At 49.9% G+C, this 19,643-nt stretch overlaps 1 protein-coding gene across 1 annotated transcript; it reads left to right on the plus strand.

Annotated features, from left to right (window-relative positions):
• Positions 1-958: 958 nt before the first annotated feature.
• LOC143845110 (N-acetyllactosaminide beta-1,6-N-acetylglucosaminyl-transferase-like) lies at positions 959-19,024 on the plus strand. Its single transcript, XM_077353179.1, has 3 exons — positions 959-2,086; positions 14,807-14,899; positions 17,351-19,024. The coding sequence occupies exons 1-3, from the start codon at positions 1,165-1,167 to the stop codon at positions 17,539-17,541; spliced, it is 1,206 nt and encodes a 401-aa protein (XP_077209294.1). The 5' UTR covers positions 959-1,164; the 3' UTR covers positions 17,542-19,024.
• Positions 19,025-19,643: the final 619 nt, after the last annotated feature.

Here is a 19,643-nt window from a genome sequence, read left to right on the forward strand (position 1 = left end):
CAGATTCTGGGACCAAGCAGAAACAACAAGCTTAGCATTTAAAGTGAGCATTTGTTTCCTTTGGTTTAATTCGGGGGAGGGGGGACAGAGAAGGAAATAAATCCTTCACAATTAGAGGAGTGAATGGGCAGATGTACCCTTAATTGTGGGATGCTGAGAGTCATTAACCGGGACTGTGCCATTATGCTACCTTTACCATCATGCAATGAAAATGGTGAGAACCCAGAGCAAAGAGCAAATCGGATTGGGTTTGTACAGAGGGGAAGGTGTTCCACTGGAAGAGCAAAGCTGTGGCCAGGCACCACTGCTCCTGCGAATGAAATGAAGAGTGTGCGTATCTGGCATAATTCTGAACTTGGCTTTGTTTTTCCCTCTGTAAAAAAACAAACAAACCCACAGCTCTATTGTTCTAGCCGTACAATCGTTAACATGCGTACCTGTTGAAAAGAACTCAAATCCAGAAATATGAGAAGGGAAACCACCGGGAGGGGAGTGCTAGAGTAGTCATGGGAGAGGGGGGACCGGAACAGTAACAGCCAGCCTGAGAAAGAACCCTGAAAAACTCGCTCATTTTGGGTTCGTCCTCTTAAAGGGTGTTTGTAGGGCTGCCAGGCGGGCCCTGGAAATGCCCTGGAATTCCAGCTCATCTCCAGGCTGCAGAGATGGGTCCCCTGGAGGAAAGGGCTGCTTCGGGAGGCGGGCTCTGCGGCACCAGGCTCTATCCCCAAATCGCCAGGACCAGGCTGCGGGGCCACTAACTCCACGCCTTTGGGCCCCAGCCCCGGGCCACCTCCTCGGCCCCCGCCACGGGCCGGCGCTCCAGGCGCGCGGGGATCTTGCCGCGAGAGGCGGGGCGGCCGAGTGCGCGGCGCGGGGGGCTGGGTGGACCCGCAGAGCCCGCAGCCAATGGCGACGCCGGGAGCCGCAGAGCCGAGTGTCCAGAAGGGCGGGGCGAGGCCGCGCCTACGGCTTTCGAGGGGCGGCGCGGCGAGCGGAGGGAATCGGCCGGCGGCCCGAGGTGGCGCCCCGGGCGGATGGATGGCGCCCGGCGGGCAGCTGCCGGGCGGGCCAGCGAGGGGGCGCGCGTAGCACCGCGCGGGTCGATTCCCGAAGGGCCCCGCGCAGGGTCTCGGCCGGCTGACGGCGGGGGAGCTGGCGGCTGCGATGCTCCGTCGGAAGTCGCCCTTCCTGCTGGGCGCCGCGGTGCTGAGCGGCCTGAGTGCCCTGCTGCTCCTGCGCCCGGGCCCTTGGCCCTCGCCCGCCCGCCGCCCGCGGGGCTCCGCCGAGAGCCGTCTCCTGCGCCGGGCTTGCGAGGCGCTGCGGCGCGACGAGCGCGCCTTCGTGTGGGGCCGCCCGCTGGCCACGGCCTGGAACGGCTCGTGCGGCGACTACCTGCGCGCCGGCCGCTACGTGCCGCGCCCGCTGTCGGCCGAGGAGGCCGCCTTCCCGCTGGCCTTCGTGGTGACCCTGCACAAGGACTTCGGCACCTTCGAGCGCGTCTTCCGGGCGCTCTACGCGCCCCACAACGTCTACTGCGTGCACGTGGACGAGAAGGCGCCGGACGCCTTCAAGCGGGACGTGGCGCGCCTGCTGCGCTGCTTCCCCAACGCCTTCCTGGCCTCCCGCGCCGAGCCCGTCGTCTACGCCGGCATCTCCCGCCTCCAGGCCGACCTGCACTGCATGCGCGACCTGCTGCGCTCCGGCGTCCGCTGGCGCTACCTGCTCAACCTGTGCGGCCAGGACTTCCCGCTGAAGACCAACCTGGAGCTGGTCCGCCACCTGAAGCGCTTCCAGGGCAGGAACATCACCCCCGGCATCCTGCCCCCCGCGCCCATCACCCTCCGCACCCGGCACGTCTACCGGGAGCGCATGAGCAAGCGCGCCTCCTACGTGGTGCGCACGGCCGCCCTCAAGCGCCCCCCGCCCCACAACCTCACCGTCTACTTCGGCTCGGCCTACGTCGCGCTCACGCGGCCCTTCGTGGAGTTCGTCTTCCGAGACAGGCGCGCCCTCGACCTGCTCGAGTGGTCCAAGGACACCTACAGCCCCGACGAGCATTTCTGGGTGACGCTCAACCGGATCCCCGGTAGGTGGTCGGGAGGCCGTTCGGCACCGACGGCCCTGGACAGGGACGCCGGAGCACCGGCCGGCCTGTTGGCCGACCCTGTTTCCATTTCCCACCCTCCCCTGGTGAGATGGGGGCTGAGACCTAGGAGGAAAGGCTGCAGATTCAAGTGGGTAGCTGTGTAGGTCTGAAGCAGCACAACAAAACAAAATCACAGTGGCACCTTTAAGACCAACAAAGATTTATTCAGTGTTCAGTCTGGAGGTTGAGAGGGGACAGGACAGCTCCTGAAGTGTGTGAAAGGCGGTCGCTTGGAGGAGGGCAGGGAAAGCTTCCTGTTGGCAGCTGAGGGACCTGGGAACGTTCAGCCTGAAGAAGAGCAGGTTGAGAAGGGGCAGGATTGCTGTCCTTAAGTCTTTGAAAGGTTGTCGCTTGGAGGAGGGCAGGGAGCAGTTCCTGTTGGCAGCTGAGGAGAGGACCTGCAGTAATGGGTTTAAACCACATGGAGAATGGTACTGGCTAGATATTGGGGGGGGGGGGATTTCACAGCATAGTTCAGCAGTGGAATCAGCTGCCTAAGGAGGTGGGTGAGCTCCCCCTCACTGGCAGTCATCAAGCAGCGGCTGGGCAGATCGTTATCCTGAATGCATTGGGCTGATCCTGCATTGAGCAGGGGGTTGGACTAGATGGCCTGGATGGCCTCTTCCTTCGCTAGGATTCTCTAAGTCATGCCACCAAGGACGCAGGAAATGGCTGCCCGGGGAACAGCCTGAGGGTTGCAGCTTGGATTTATGTTAAGATTAATTCATACTCTCCATCCAGGTTCCTAGAAACTCAACTATATTACAGTGAACAAATAAAACATGGTGAGAGAGCCAGTACAATGTAGTGGTTAAGAGTGGTGACTGGGTTTCACTTCCTCCAGAAGTGGCCAGCTAGGTGACCTTGGGCTCATCACAGTTCTCTCAGAGGAGTTCTCTTATAGCTCTCTCAGCACCACCTACCTCACAGGGTGTCTGTTGAGGGGAGAAGAGGGGGAAAGTGTTTGTAAGATGCTTTGGGATTCCTTTGGGTGGTGAAAAGCAAGGCATAAAAACCAACTCTTCCTCTAAGTGACGTAAACCAGAGTTCAGCCCCTCACAAAGGAATCTACAGCAGGAGACTCCAGTTTCGTTGAGCCTGGGGGCACCTTTGTGATTCTGATTACAGGGCAGGAAGGTGCAGCTACACAATTACCACTGTGGGAGGCAGAGCTGACCCCATACCTAGAAGAAGCCCGAGGGCAGGGGACAGGGGAGAAGAAAGGGAAGGAGATTGTAAGCCACTTTGAGATTCCTTCGGCATATAAGAATCAACTCCTCCTCCTCCTTCAAGAGGAGTCAGTATTAAGAACACACCAGGAAAGAGGAAGGAGTGAAAGCCTGGGATGGCAGTTCCCAGAGAAATGAGATTATTTTAATCTGCACAGCCTATCTGAAAGCCAGTTTGGTGTAGTGGTTAGGAGTGCGGACTTCTAATCTGGCATGCCAGGTTCGATTCTGCGCTCCCCCACATGCAGCCAGCTGGGTGACTGTGGGCTCGCCACAGTGCTGATAAAACTGTTCTGACCAAGCAGTGGTATCAGGGCTCTCTCAGCCTCACCCACCTCACAGGGTATCTGTTGTGGGGAGAGGAAAGGGAAGGTGACTGTAAGCCGCTTTGAGCCTCCTTCAGGTAGGGAAAAGCGGCATATAAGAACCAATTCTTCTTCTTTTCTTCTTTTCTTCTTCTTCTTCTTCTTCTTCTTCTTCTATCAGATCTCCATTGAGCAATCAGGAACCCACCTGGCCCAACTCACATTCTAAAAACATTCAGCAGGCACCATTTAAGGTGCTGGCAAGCACATGATGCCCGTGGGCACCATGCTGGGGATTGCCTAATCTAGAGGAACCATAAATTTCACCCCTCATACATTAAGGGTACAGTTCCTCTTATGGGCTGATCACTGGTTAAGAAGCAGGAAACAGACCAGCTGTTTTCCGGAAGAAGCAAACAGTTGGGGGTTTCATGAAATCAACACCGGCTGACTTCTTAGCTAATTATCCAGCACTGAGGGTTGGCGGTGAGGTCAGTGGATTTTGTGGATGGCACCAAATTATTTAGGGGGAAGGAGATCTATGTGGTTCTGAGTAACACAGGGCAAACTAAATTTTGTGTGTGTGCATGCAGTGATTTATCTGGCTGTTCCAATGCAGAAAAGGGATTTTAGGACTGTAGTCCGTGGTTCCTTGAAAACATCATCACAGGGTGCAGCAGTGAAAGAGTCAACTTTCAACATAGAGATCTGGATGAAAACTGAATGGCCAGAATCATAACATCTTAAGTGTTGGATCCATTTGGAGTTCTGGGTACAGTTCTGGACGTTTCGTCTTTCAGAAGGAGCTGGGAAAAGGACAGAAAAGAGCAGGGAAAATCCATTCAGTGAACATATTCTCTACTAAACAAATTTTGAGTCCAGAGGCACCTTTGCAATCAGCAAAGCTTAACTCTTTTCTGTCTTAGCTTTTATTTGTGCTCACCTGAACCACTACAAGGAAATCGTTGGGGACTTTTCTTAGTTTTTTTATTTTACTTTCTTTAGAGGGAGACTAATTGGGAACATAATAAATGTTTATGTATTTATGCTTCATGAGAAGAAGGTGGGCAGGGAGAATTTCCCCTCTGCTTATCTAAATTAGAACTCCAGCACGCCCCAAAGGAATTAATTGGCAGGAGATTCAACACAGACAAGGCAAAGGACATCCCCAAACAAAACGCAGCCGACTGTGGCAAAGTGATGGCTTTAAAGGGGGAGTTGACAAATTTTGTAGCATTTAATTCAGCAGCTCTTCCGCAGATGACTGAACGGAACCTCTGTGGACCCCCAAGCAATGGACTTTTCATTACGAGCTATTGGGAGGGGGAGAAATAACAGGGAAGCTCTCTTGTCTTCATGCCCTCCAGCTGAGCTTTGTGGAGCTGCTGACTGACCAGTTAGAAATGGGATACTGGACAAGAAGGATTCGTGATGCTTCAAGGATTGGTTGGGGGAAGGAGCAGAGTGTGTTGTTTTTGTTATTTTATTATGTAGAAAATTGGAGAGGGGAGAGAATCACCAAATCTTCAAAAATAGAATTCTACATTTTAATTGAACCGTGGAGTAGTTGGTGTGCCCTGACCTGGGTCGTCCAGGTTAGTTGGATCTCATCAAACCTCAGAAGCTAAACAGGATCCGTCGTGGCTAGAATTTGTATGGGAGACCTCCTAGGGTTATCACGGTTCTGGAATGGAGGAGGCCTCTGGGCAACTCTTACCTAGAATATCTTGCCATGAGTCAGCTGTGACTTGATGGCAAAAAATAAAATAAAATGGGTGGTACAGAATCACCCCCAAATTAAAACAAAGAGAGATCGTACCACTTGATTGTGTCCCTTAGCAAGCAGACTTTAGCAAGGGAGTCATAGAATCTAGCCTCTGTTTAAACATTTCCAAAGGTGGAGAACTCACCACCTCCTGAGGAAGCTTGTTCCACTGAGAAACCGCTCTGTCAGGAACTTCTTCCAGACGTTTAGATGGAATTCCTTTTGAATTAATTTCATCACATTAGTTCTGGTCTGTCCCTCTGGAGCAAGAGAGAACAATTTTGCTCCATCCTCCATATGGCACCCTTTTAAATACATGAAGATGGTTATCACATCCCCTCTCAGTCATCTTCTCTCTAGGCTAAACAGACCAAGCTCCCCCAACCTTTCTTCATACATCTTGGTCTCCAAACCCCTCACCATCTTTGTTGCCCTCCTCTGGACACGTTCCAGTTTGCCTAAATGACAAGGTAAAGGTAAAGGTATCCCCTGTGCAAGCACCGAGTCATGTCTGACCCTTGGGGTGACGCCCTCTAGAGTTTTCATGGCAGACTTAATACAGGGTGGTTTGCCAGTGCCTTCCCCAGTCATTACCGTTTACCCCCCAGCAAGCTGGGTACTCATTTTACCGACCTCGGAAGGATGGAAGGCTGAGTCAACCTTGAGCCGGCTGCTGGGATTGAACTCCCAGCCTCATGGGCAAAGCTTTCAGGCGGCTGCCTTACCACTCTGCGCCACAAGAGGCTCTTAAATGACAAGGTACAACTGTAGAAAACTAGAATTCTACAGAATTCAAGAGTGTGCAAGAAAAGTTGCTGTGGGATCTGTGGCCTTACGGCAAAACAAACCAGATAAGATGGACCTCTCATGGATCAAAGAAACAAGAAATGCGTGATGGTCATTCTCTCCTATTCTTTGCAGAAAGTAGGATGCCAAAACCGGAGAGGGAAGACCCCAAACTTTAAGACTCAAGTGGGAAGCAATGTTGGTCTGGAGCAGCTGAACAAATTTAGAGTCTGGTTGGACCTTTAAGACCAACAAAGATTTTAGGAATGGATGGGACCAGGTAGGGCTTTTTGCCCAACAAGGCTTCTGTTAGACTTGGAGATTTGATTGGCTGTGCAAATCTCACTTTGACAGCAGCTAAGCTGTTGCAATCATTTTGTGGCTGGCTCTGCCTCCTGCCGTAGCCGTTCTGCTGCAACCGTTCTGCCCCTGTGCCCTCCGTGCCATGTCAGAATTCCTAATGTGCCCGCAGGCTCCAAAACTTTGAAGATTCCTGCTCCGAATGTTAAGAGCTGGTTCGCACAGACAAGGGCAACGTTCACAGTTTGCATCATCAGGTGGTGAACACGCAGGTCTGAATGAGGCTTCTTGGATTGCCACAGACAGGACTGTCTTTTCATATCAAACACAGTGGCTTTCAATTCACACATCAGCACCGCACCACTGAATTCAGAGTACACTAGGGCAGGAGTAGTCAACCTGTGGTCCTACAGATGGTCATGGACTACAATTCCCATGAGCCCCTGCCAGCAAATGCTGGCAGGGGCTCGTGGGAATTGTAGTCCATGACCATCTGGAGGACCACAGGTTGACTACTCCTGCACTAGGGCATGAATCGATCCCACATCTGGTCTGTGTTAGCCAGTAGCCCTCACCCACGTCATCCAGAGCAGAAATGAAGATGGTTTCCATGGCCATACAGGTACCAGCTAAGGATGCCAGCCTCCAGGTAGGAGCTGGAGATCCCCCAGAAACAAAGCTCATCTCCGGACTTCAGAGAACAGTTCCCCTGGAGAAAAGGGATGCTTTGGAGGGTGGATTCTTTGGCAGCATACCCCACTGAAGCCTCTCTCTTGCCCTGGTGCTGCCCCCAAATCTCCAGGAGTTTTCCAACCTGGATCTGGCAACCCTATCCCCTCTTCATGCTGGCCACCCGGAAACACTAGTGCTAACATAATTTTTAAAAGTGGCTGGAAAAAAATTACGGAACCGTCTACCTACGGGACCTACATCACGGAGACCGGTGAATGTGGGGATTCCAACTGCACTGCTGATATGGCGCTGCCACAACCCCCATTTCTGCTGAATCACTGACCTGGGCCCAGAGTGCCATCTGAAGCAGAGCTACACCTTCACAGGCAACACTTAGCAGGGTGTGACTGTGATTAGGTTTGCACTGCTGGTTCCATAGCCAAATGGCCCCAATTAATCACACCCAGTTGATCACACCCAAATGATCACACATTTCTTCTGCAGTATTTTTATTACTGCAGAAGAAATGCGGACACAGGGAAGTTCCCAAATCTGCGCAGAGAACAATAGCATCACATGGTGTTAAATACACTTTCCTTGGAGGCAGGGAAAGATGATGCCCTTGTAGGATGAGCCAGTAGCCTGGGGTCTCCACCTCCTGGGAACAGCCTACAGCAGTGGTCCCCAACCCCCGGTTCAGGGACCGGTACCGGTCTGTGGATCAGTTGATACCAGGCCGCAGCTCCTCCTCGTCCTCCTCCCTGGCTGCAGCCTCGGGGGCTGCCCTGCCACTCTGCCACCGGCTCACCTTTGGTGCTCTCCAGCAGCCACTATGGCTGGGGCTCCCCTCGGTGTGGCACTGCGCAGCTGCTGCTGGCAGCACCCCCCAGTGGGCAGCGGGACGTCAGGGGCACCAGCGGCAATGCAAGTAGAGCAGGGGCTTAGGCGGTGGTGACGATTCCTCGGTAAAAGACTCCCCCCCCCCCGCGGACCTCAGCAAAATTGTCAAGCATTGACCAGTCCCTGGTGAAAAAACGGTTTCGGACCACTGGCCTACAGCCCTTACTCCAGCCTTCCAGGAATTGTTGACAGGGGTCTGGGTCTTTGCCTGGCATCAATCCCAGCCCCCAAGGTTTATAGATTGCAATGGGTTACTCATGCCTTCTGGGCTTTGGCGCACAAGATAAGACCGGCTTTACCTTGCTCAAAACATTCTCTCCTCTGACTCGTGGGAAGCTACATCCTGGAGAGGAACATGCTGCTCTCTTGATAGGAACCAAGGGTCAGAACCAGTCAAACTAATATGCAGAACTGTAGCCAATTTCTAATAACTGTATGATCAATCAGAAGGTTGCAATCATTTACCACCAGGCCATCAGGTTTGCTACATCTTCCCAGTTTTCCACTGGACCATTCTTGATCGTTCATCGACATGACAGCACACTTCTTGCTGGGCAGCGATGCTTCCCTCACATGGGCACTGTGGGGAGAGGGTGATGACCTTTTCTTGTTTACAGACAGCCAGGTAACCTAAAACAACTTTATCCGCAATGATAAACTACTTTAACGATAGCATGGCCAGGCCTGCAACAAACCAAGATGCCAACGTGGCTTTCATATAGGTCCGAGCAACACCATCAGTGGACCCAGCAACATCTGCTAGACCAGGGGTAGTCAGCCTGTGGCCCTCCAGATGTCCATGGTCTACAATTCCCATGAGCCCCTGCCAGCGTTTGTTGGCAGGGGCTCATGGGAATTGTAATCCATGGACATCTGGAGGACCACAGGTTGACTACCCCTGTGCTAGACCATCTCAGGTTCATAGTCCTGCTCATTCTCTAATGTGATTTATGCCATCCTGTGTCAGCAAGGCCCTTCCACCCTGCATTGGTCGAGCAGGCCAGTCCCTTCAACAAAGTATTAATGGACATAAGTTTGACATCAAGAACCACGACATTTGAAAACCGATAGGGGAACATTCAGTTGCTGATCTAAGAGTAGCAGTTCTTTTACAAAGAAAAGAGCAATTGCCGAATTACAACTGTTAATGAAGCTCATGACAATGCGTCCTCCAGGACTGAATCAAGACTTAGGTTTCCTGTCATTACCAATGCTGATACCTCCATGCCTGCTACCCCTCTACATATTACACCTGCTATTGCCATTCTACTACTATTGCCATTTGTCCGCTCATGTCATTCTGTATCTGAAATCGCTCCACTTTCCAGTTCTAGCTATATCTGAAGCAGTGAGCAGTGACTCACCAAAGCTCCTACCTTGCCACATGTTGTGTTAGACTTTAAGGTGCTGCTGGACTCTGTTCTACTGCTGCAGACAGACGAACACATCTTGATCTATCCTTTGGAAGGGTGACTGTAGCTAAACTTCAAAACACAGAGCGAAAAGGGCCACCAAGGCTGTGTCTTCTTAAGCTGCAATAATGTTGCATTGCAGCAGTAATTCACAACTGGGTTTTCCTATGTGAAGAACAGAGAGTCCTGAAGGTGAATTATTTCTGTGGTGTTTTATGGTTCAGCAATATCTTGATGATTCGTCAGTGTACCTCAGCCTAGGTGGGATGCTACACTGCATAACAAAATCCAGGGAAAGTGGGGTTTTTTCAAGTAATTCTTCTGATATTTATCATAAGGCTTGTGCAGTATAGCCAAGAGGCTTGTCTGGCAGTCAGGCGAGGGACATTCAGAGGTGGTTTGCCCTCGTGTTCCTTGGAGGAATTACCACCCCAGTCCTTTTAGCTCTCCCATCCAAGTGCTAGCCAGAGTCAACCCTGCTTAGTTTCTGAGATTAGACGGGTTTGGGCTTGCCTGGGCTATCCGGGTCAGGGAACGATTCCTCTGGTATTCAGGCTGGAAAGGTAATTCAGGCATTCTAGCCAAAGGACACCCTGGCTTGGATAGCCCAGGCTAACCTGATCTCATCAGATCTCATAAGCTAAGCGGGTCAGTCCAGGTTACTGTTTCGATGGGAGACCAGAAAGCAAGTCCAGGGTTTCTGTGTAGGGGCAGGCAACGGCACACTGCTGCTGGTTGCGTCTGGCCTTGAAAACCCTCTAAAACCACTGAAAGTCAGCTGTGACTTCACAACACTTCATCAGGGAGGGGTGAGGGGCATGGGGTTCCCACTGCAGGGTGGCTTGAAGGCCTGGCTTTTCCCATATGCATGGGCCTAGCCCAGCTGGGCTTCTGATGGCTGCCATGACAAGAAAGGGAATGCAGAAAAACCAGCATTCCCTTGCTGCGGGCCATCGGAGGCCTTAAAGCAGGCCAGGGCTGGGAGAGGGCCTGGACGGTGCTGCCCGTCATGTATAAGTGGGGATTAGCCCTGCTGTCATGCAAGCGCCAGCCCGCCTTTTCCTGCCCATGTATAATTAGTCTATGTGCTTGGCAACATTCAGGAAACTCACCATGTTCTAAAAGCTGGCCCTTCCCTTCCCTTGACCTCAGAGCCTCCCTTGAGGGCACAGAAGTGTCAGGAGCCCTGACAAGTGAACTTACTTGTTCCTGGAGGACAAGGACTGTTCTCATCTCTCAAAGGACACCTTCAGGCTAATCCATGATGCCTCTTTATGCAATCTTCCAAAAGCCACACAGACTGAAAATACAGGCCAGCCTTCTTCGGAGCTTCTTTTTCTTGCCTACTTTTCCATTCCTGTGGGCCATTCCACAGCCCTTCCAAAGAACCGATTCTGGAAACCAAGTCTGGAGATCAGAGGCAGTACCAGGACATCTCCAGGTCTTCTTCTAGTGTGGTTGAAGTCAACTTTGTGACTGCTGAGTGATTGCTGAGTTGCACAGACAACTAAATGACTGCTGAGCTGCACGGTTTCCTTTTTTGATACCCAGCTTGATCTTGGCAACTCTAATCTGGGATCAGCTCTCCTGCTCCATCCCCCAGGAGCAGCACTTCAGGGACCAATCTGAGCAGCAGCAGGATGGTGGAGGCGGGGAAGTTTCATTTGCCTGCAGGTGGAAATCTCTCCTGTTAGCAGAGACATACTACAGGGTGCATGTCCAGGCTTATGAACACATATTTGTTCCACTCGTCCAGGAAGGGCCTGGAGAACTGCTTGCTTATAATCTACAAAAAAAAAAATCACATGCAATGATTTGTGGAGTGATATTGTAGCTCACATTTCCAAAATCTAAAAAAGGAACACTGCCACCCTATGTAGAGTTGCAACTTTCATTATTTCCTGTCCCTTCAACCACATCTTGAGACCAGTTAATCACTGTGTTTTATAATGATTTTAAAAAATTGCAAGAACGTTGGCATCAACTTCCAGCTAATCCATATAATTAGAAAACAATAATTTCAAGATAATGTAATTGCTGCAGCATAGACAGCCAATATGCCAATAATGGCCTGTTTCACCAGCACAGTCTACAGTTGTGGGAGTTGGTCACTGTGGTAGTCCTCATGGCCAGTGGTCCCCAACCTTTTTATCACCGGGGACCGGTCAATGCTTGACAATTTTACTGAGGCCCAGGGGGGTAGTCTTGCCAAGGGACGTCACTGCCGCCACCTGAGCCCCTGCTCCACTTGCTTTCCCGCCGGCGCCCCTGACTTCCCACCGCCTGCTGGGGGGCGCCGCAAGCAGTAGCTGCACAGTGCCATGCCGAGGGGGAGCCCCAGCCATGGCAGCCACTAGAGAGCACCAAAAGTGAGCTGATGGCAAAGTGGCAGGGCAGCCCCCGAGGCAGCAGCCAGGGAGGAGGACGAGGAGGAGCTGCGGTCCGGTACCGACTGATCTATGGACCAGTCCCAGTCTTCGGACCAGGGGTTGACAACCCCTGCTCTAGCCCCTTTATGCTTTATAGACACATATGTTCCCTACACAGTGAAAACTGATATGGAATCTTGTGTGCCACCTGCAAGAGTTGGCCTGAAGGCTTGTCATTGTTCGTTGACACTTATCTACAGGAAAGCTTAGCCCATCTGCTTCCGCCAAAGGAAGGAAGGATGTGACAAGCCATGCTGAAGCCAATCGATGACTGCAGCATTACTGATTCTCCCCCCCCCCCGGTTGATAGCAGCTTTGGGGACAGTGCAGGGTCATGTAGCCAGTCAAATCCAACTGGGGTGTTATGTTATAAAGTGAATTTGTTGAAGGGGGGAGGCAACAGTCAAGTACAGCCAGTCTCAGGACTGTAAACAAGCACTGAAAAAGTGAACAAAATGGGGGGGGGCGGGGTGAAGCCCCCCCCCCCAGTCTCTTTCATGCCAAAACACTGCTTTTGAAGATTCAGGGCAATCCTGTTGACTTTTTAAACAAATGCATATTTTCCTGGATTCATGTCAGAGATGAGGGGACTATTTTGTCTTGGCTGGGGTCTAAAAGGCATGTTGCTAAAGACAAGCAAGGCTAGGTTTGATTAGTGCCTGATACGATTCCAAACTACCTGTAAAGGAGGGGGGCAGAGTCATAAGAACATCAGAAAAGCCTTGGCAGATCAAACCAGCCAGACATCTAACCCAGCATCTTGTCTCACACAGTGGCCAATCAATTTGATTCCCCATTCCTCCACATGTAGCCAGCTGGGTGACCTTGGCTTGGTCACAGAGCTGTTCTTGCAGAGCAGATCTTTCAGAACTCTCCCAGCCCCTCTTACAGGGGTCTGTTGTGGGGAAAGGAAGGTGTTCGTAAGCTGCTTTAGGACTCCTTTGGATAGTCAAAAGTCACTGTTGGGTGAGTGTGTGTGTGTGTGTGTAAAAGTGCTGACAGGTTTTCAAGGGAAGAGACATTCAGAGCTGTTTTGCACTTGCCTGCATTTTGCACCAGCTACAATTTCCGGGTCAGAGACAAGGGCTGCCCTGCATAGAGCAAGTTACAGAAATCAATTCTGGAGGTGACCATTGCATGGATCACCATATTCAGGGGACAGGTAGGGTGCTAGTAGCCAAGCCTGGCAAAGATGGAAGAACACCTGGCAGGCTACTCTCTTGTTCTGAGACTCCATAGTCACTGAGGCATCCAAGGTCACATCCAAATTCCTGGCTTGGGGCATGATCGTAAGTTGCGCCCTAGCCAGGGCGGGTAAAGTCTTGCATATCCCAATAGAACAGGCAGCGGGTGATGTTACCCAAATTGCTGGGGAATCATGAATATAGCAAGAGGCAGGGTAACACAGGATCTTTTACTACCAATTTTTACGGGGTCCTTTCCCTGGAAGAAACCCTTCTTAAATGAAGAAGACAATTAAGCTTACACTCAGGGGATTTATTTGGGGAAAATATTGGGATACACTCAAAACACACACAGAGCAAAAACATACACTAAGTTCTACAGGGGGACAAGTTACACTAAGTTCTACACTAAGTTCTACAGGGGGACAAGTTCAAGATACTGCACCTTTCTTGGATCCGAGCAGCCCAGACACAGGGTTGACGACATCAGGGGTGGACAGGATGTCGGGTGTGGAGGGAACAGCACAGGGTGTGCACAAGGCTTGATATAGTGTTTGAAATTCCCGGGCCAGCCCCAGAGACTGCCCACTAGGAGGTCCGTGATTGTTGAGCTGATATTATGAGTACCTGATAGGTGTGTTTGAACTGTGAGGTCACTAGAGTGGGAGGTGTAGAGTAATCTCATCAATTAGAACAATACCTTGGCTAGGTGTAAAAGGTAAAGGTAAAGGTATCCCCTGTGCAAGCACCGAGTCATGTCTGACCCTTGGGGTGACGCCCTCTAGCGTTTTCATGGCAGACTCAATACGGGATGGTTTGCCAGTGCCTTCCCCAGTCATGACCGTTTACCCCCCAGCAAGCTGGGTACTCATTTTACCGACCTCAGAAGGATGGAAGGCTGAGTCAACCTTGAGCCGGCTGCTGGGATTGAACTCCCAGCCTTATGGGCAAAGCTTTCAGACGGCTGCCTTACCACTCTGCGCCACAAGAGGCTCTTAGGCAGGCTAGGTGTAATGTGTCGCTAATGGCCCTGTCTTTGTTTTATCAGGAAGGACTGGGGGAAGACATTTGGGGATAAGAGGCGCTGCTAGGCAGAAATTACACTGGACAAGAGAGACAAAAGAAGTTGCAGTTAGTACCTTGAAGGGATATTCCTTTCCTGTAGATAGTCTAATGGTCTTTGGCTGGGGGAGGGGGGGGGTGATTTAGATAACGTGCACATTTAGCTCAGTCAGTTGGGCAAGGAGGAAATGTAGACCTGGCCTGGCTTCCTAGGTTTGTTGAGAGGCCCTACTGACTCCATAGTCAGTCTCTGTCAGGCTGGTTTCTGTGTGTGCCACCTGCTCAGAGTCCAGCCATGGGCTTCTGTGCATGAAGGTGTCTCTGTGTGAGGCACCCTTCCATTATGGGCTACCTCTAGGGTAACAGTGATGGGAAAGAGCTGCACCTGAGACTTTGCGGGGCCTCTGCCAATTGGAGCTGACAGTAATGACCTTGACGGGCCAGCACTCTGATTCTGTATAAGCCAGCTTCATGTGTTTATGTATCTTTTCAGACAAAATCAACAGTGAGGTAATTCTCAGGACGATAGATTGAAGTCTTCAATGCCCAGTTTGGAATGTTCAAGATAAACATGGATAAAGGATAATGTTTCATTTGTTTTCTCCTCGCACAATAGGTGTCCCGGGTTCCATGCCCAATGCTTCATGGGAAGGTGACTTACGAGCAGTTAAGTGGAGCGATATGGCAAGCCTTCATGGAGGGTGTCACGGTAAAAGACATTCTTTCACTGTTTCTCATGCAGTTTTGGCATTTCTAAAATCCTACAAACTGTCCTGAGGCTTTTTTTGTGCAGAGATTTTACTTTTTTCCTTCTATTTTATGGATTTTTAAAAAAGATTCTATTAAATCAGGTGGATTTCTGAATCTCAATTAGTCAGACCCAGAGGCAGTTGGTCCTGTTGGTTTACCGGGCATTCTGCCCTCCTGAAAAGGATTGGCCAGATGTTAGCATCATCTGTGCAGTCTGGTGATAAAAGAGGAACAGGGGAGATGCTGTGGCTCAGAGGTAGAGCAGCTGTTTTCCACGCAGTAGATCTCAGATTCAGTCCCCGGCATCTCCAGTTAAAAATGGAACAGTCCATAGGTGATGAGAAAGACCTGTGGACCGGTAGCAAAGCAAAGACACTTTGGACAAAAATACAGATATTGTATCTTTGTTTTCATATATATGACTAGTATCAAAGCCCATTTTAAAAAGGGGCTTTGAAAGGGGCGGCAAGCAGGAGAGCGTGAGAGGGTGGCCGCAGCTCCCTTTGGCCTGGCAAGTGCTCTCGCCGCTAAAGGGAGTGGGAAGTTCACAGCCCACAGGGAGGCTGCAAACTCCGCCTCCCCCAGCTCCCTCCCAGCAGGAGTGTATCTGCGGGCTGCAAAGCCCTGTCGCTGCCTCTCTCCTCATGAGCCACAAGGTTTCTAGCAGCCAAGGAGGGAGGGTGGGAGCTGGAGCGGAAGGGCCAATCAAGGTGGACCTGGACAGACAGGGCCCTGGACAGTCTCCTCCCAGGAGGCTGTTTCCCAAATATATAAGGGAGCAAAATAGTGTTACGGATAACCGCAGCCAGACTCTTATATGCTCAGTATGCAGGAATGCCTACAGTAGAAGACTGGCTGTTAAAGATGTTGGAATTTGCAGAGATGGCTAAATTTGGGTCTTTGATTAGAGAAAAGACAGCAGCTCCTTTTATGCCTAAGTGGAAACCCCTTACTGACTTCTTGCATGAAAGGGAAAACTATGATTTGATGATTTCAAATAATTTTGAAATGAATTTAGTACAAGAAAGTTATCTTGTTATAAATGGGTGAATTTGAATGATTTGGTAATTGTTCGTGTCCTGGTTGCCTGGAAACTCAAAAATCTATTGTGATTGTTTTCCTTGTCTGTTTTTTGCTCTTCATTCTATTTTTCGGTACTTTATATCTTTTTGCATTCAGAACTCTTAATAAAACTTTTTTTAAAAAATCTCTTCCTGAGACACTGAAGAGCGGCTTCCAGTCTGAGCAGGCAATACTGACATTAATGAACCCAGAGTCGGATTCATTATAAGGCAGCTTCAGGTGTTCATGTGTCTCTTCTGGCCCCACCATTCCTGTTTGAAAACATATTTTAAATTTTTGTGTAAGTGTGTGTGTGTGTGTGTGAACATTACAGGAGCAGTAGCACAAGAGCACATGATGAAAGCAACAAAACTGAATACTACATTTTCTGTGCTTACAATGATGAATCTGTATGTAAGAATGTTTGAAAAGAGGCCAGAGAGTGACTGTGGTTTAGTGGTTGAAGTGTCAAGACTAGTTCAGGGGTGGCCAAACTGTAGGCCTCGAGATGTCCATGGTAATTGTAGTCCTTGGACATCTAGAGAGCCACAGGTTGGACACCCCTGGACTAGAATCTGGTTCTGTAGAGCAGTGGTCCCCAACCTTTTTATCACCGGGGACCACTCAACGCTTGACAATTTTACTGAGGCCTGGTGGAGGGGGGTAGTTTACTCCTCTACTCTCAGCCACTGCCCTAACGCTCTCTGATCACTATGGTCATGTTTAAACATCCCTTCAAAATAAGATACAGACACGCCACAACAATGAACATAAGGGACATTTTATTTTCATGGAAATTTTAACTCATGACAATGACAAATCAATGGGAACCCTGAGCTTGTTTCTCTGCAACGAGATAGTCCCATCTGGGAGTGATGGGAGACAATGGCACCCGAAGTCTGTTGTAAAGGGCCGGGGGGGATGAAGAAAAGGGCTGGGCGGGGAGAAGGCGTCCTTCGCGGCCCACCTCCAATTAGTCGACGGACCACATGTGGTCCATGGCCCACAGGTTGGGGATCGCTACTGTAGAGGTTTGGTCTTGGGCCAGTCTCAGCCTAACCTACCTCAGAGGTTGTGAGGATCAAACAGAGGAGAGGAGAAGGACATGAGTCGCTTTAGGTCCCCCTTGGGATAGAAAGGTGGGCTAGAAAAAAAGCAAATAGAAGAGGCACAATCTGTTCCTTGCTACACTTTCTTTGAAGCCCGTCATAGTCGCTGAACACAGTGGGACATCCGTTTGTCTAAGATGTGGGTAAGGCTGGTTGCAAAGATCTCAGTGCAAGGTCGTCCTTAGTCGTCCTCATCTGTCCCTCACACTGCTTTTCTGAGACACTTTATGCCTTTGCAGGTCATTACGTCAGAAACATTTGTATCTATGGGACGGGAGACTTGAAGTGGCTGCTGGACTCCAAAAGCCTGTTTGCTAACAAATTTGAACTTGAAACATACCCACCTACCGTGGAGTGCCTGGAGCTGATACTTCGGGAGAGAGCCCTGAACCAGAGTGAGGTACCTGTGGATCCCAGCTGGTACTTTTAGCCAAACCTTGGAGCTCCCTCATGACTGATGAACAGAGACAATAATGGAGAGTCAACCTTCTGGAAGAACCATTTTTTCCCTCTTGAAGACTTTGCAGTTTAAGAATATTCAATACGGGTACATTTTTTTTAAGATTGTGAAAATCTTTGCACTAAGGCTGGAATTTAGAAAAGCAATCAGAATATACATGGACCGTTGTTTTTTAAAATTATTTACGAAGGGTTTCCCCCCCCCTCCAGAACTTGCATCCCATTTTGCAGGAAATGACCCTATTTCCCCAAACAGCCATGTGTTCTTTGTTTATTCCTTGGCCACCCTGCAGAATGCTCTGATAAAGGGAGTGGAAGACAATGAGTTCAAATTGCAAAATGGTTGAATTAAGATCTAAAAATTGGAATCAAGCTTCACTGTGTGGTTGTTCAGATGAGTAATTTCCAGTTCCTTCATTGTGCCCCTTAACAGGACTGGGAATGAAACTACCTTTAACAGACAACTTTGTTGTTGTCTGCTCTGGCTGATGGAGCCTTTCTGGGGATGCAGCTCTGGAGATTTTTGCTCTAAACGGACATGGCGATTAGGCTTACTGATACACTCCTAAAGAGACCCTTCGCTGTGCAAGGAGGCTGCAAGCCTCTGTCTTTCTGGTTCACTGTGAGCAAGAGTGGCTAGGCCAGGAGATCCTACCCAGAAAGCTTTGCACATGAGAAACAGGCCAAACACTGGCTCTACGTGATGCCAGTCTCACACAAAATACTTCCTGGCTGTCACAACAGTGATGCAATGAATCTGCACAAAGAAAGGGCTTGGAAGGCTGATTTTTCCATCCCCCTGGCACAACAGTGACAAAGGAACTGACAGCACCTGGCCAGTGGCTAATCTTCTCAATGACCCCCTTGAAAGTATTGTTTCCCTTAATGTTTCTTCCCTCCAGTAGCTCCTTCTTATTTTTAATCACTGGCACATCAAATTCTCATTAAGAGAGGGCCTGTTATACCTGGACACTCCCCCCCCAGCCCAAATTCAGATGTGGTCAACACCCAGAATTTGCCTGGAGCCTTACGCTGACTCCAGAGGTTGCCCCGTAAGCCTATTAAGGTTTCTTTATCAAAGTTTGGTTCACCCATTAATGAACCCTCTGTTTCTTTGATATTGCTCAATTAATCCTATCAAACATTGTCACAGGGATTCTGTGCCCTGTCCATAGCCCCAAGTACAAAATTTGTTATGAAAAGAAAACAGAGACAAGCCTTGGTTCTTGTGTTTGGTTCTTCCTTGCACGAAACCCTGCTGCTCCTTCTGGACTCCTCTCTACTTGTTGGATGATAACTTTAAACTTTCTTTGACTCAAATGTAATCTTCTATCGCACCCGATCATTACCTTGGTTTTTCATCTGTATGATCATGTTTAGCTTAAATTGAGTGTATGTTGTTAGTTCCTTTTTTATTTGTTTTAATAAAAATCCTTTTAATTAATTTTTAAGAACTGTCTGTGCCTAATATTTTTTACCAGATACTCTCATGGTATACATTGGTGGAGTAATCTCATTTGTTGCCCTCTCACAGGGCTTTGTCTCCTAGAATTGCTAATTCCGCCATCATAAATTCAAGGGACAGGTCTATTTCAGCTAACATTACCAGGTCTCCTGGCGTGTCAAGAGAACTCCCACTCTTTGCCCACTATCCCAGCTGCCACTCAGCAGGCTGGCAGGAGGGAAATGACTGAGAGAGAAGAGTTGTCATTTGATGGCACTTCCAGCATAAACCAGGAAGTGACACCACCACTTCTGACATAAACCAGGAAGTGACATCACATCAGTGTAGACTGGATTTGGCTTTACACCTCATCGAAATCCCTCCCCTTCCCAAACCCCATTCTCCAGGTATTTACACACCTGGAACTGGCCATCCTCATCATACTTCATACTAAGGATGCCACTCCCCAAGTGGTACCTGGGGAATCCCCTGGAATCACTGCCCATCTCCAGACCAAAGAGATCAGTTCCCCTGGAGAAAATGGCTGCTTGGGAGGGTGTTATACTCCATGGAGGTCCGTCCTTGCCCCAAATCCTGCCCACTCCAGGCTCCACCCCCATAGTCTCATT

This window comes from Paroedura picta, chromosome 9, assembly GCF_049243985.1.
Source record: "Paroedura picta isolate Pp20150507F chromosome 9, Ppicta_v3.0, whole genome shotgun sequence".
Lineage (NCBI taxonomy): Eukaryota > Metazoa > Chordata > Lepidosauria > Squamata > Gekkonidae > Paroedura > Paroedura picta.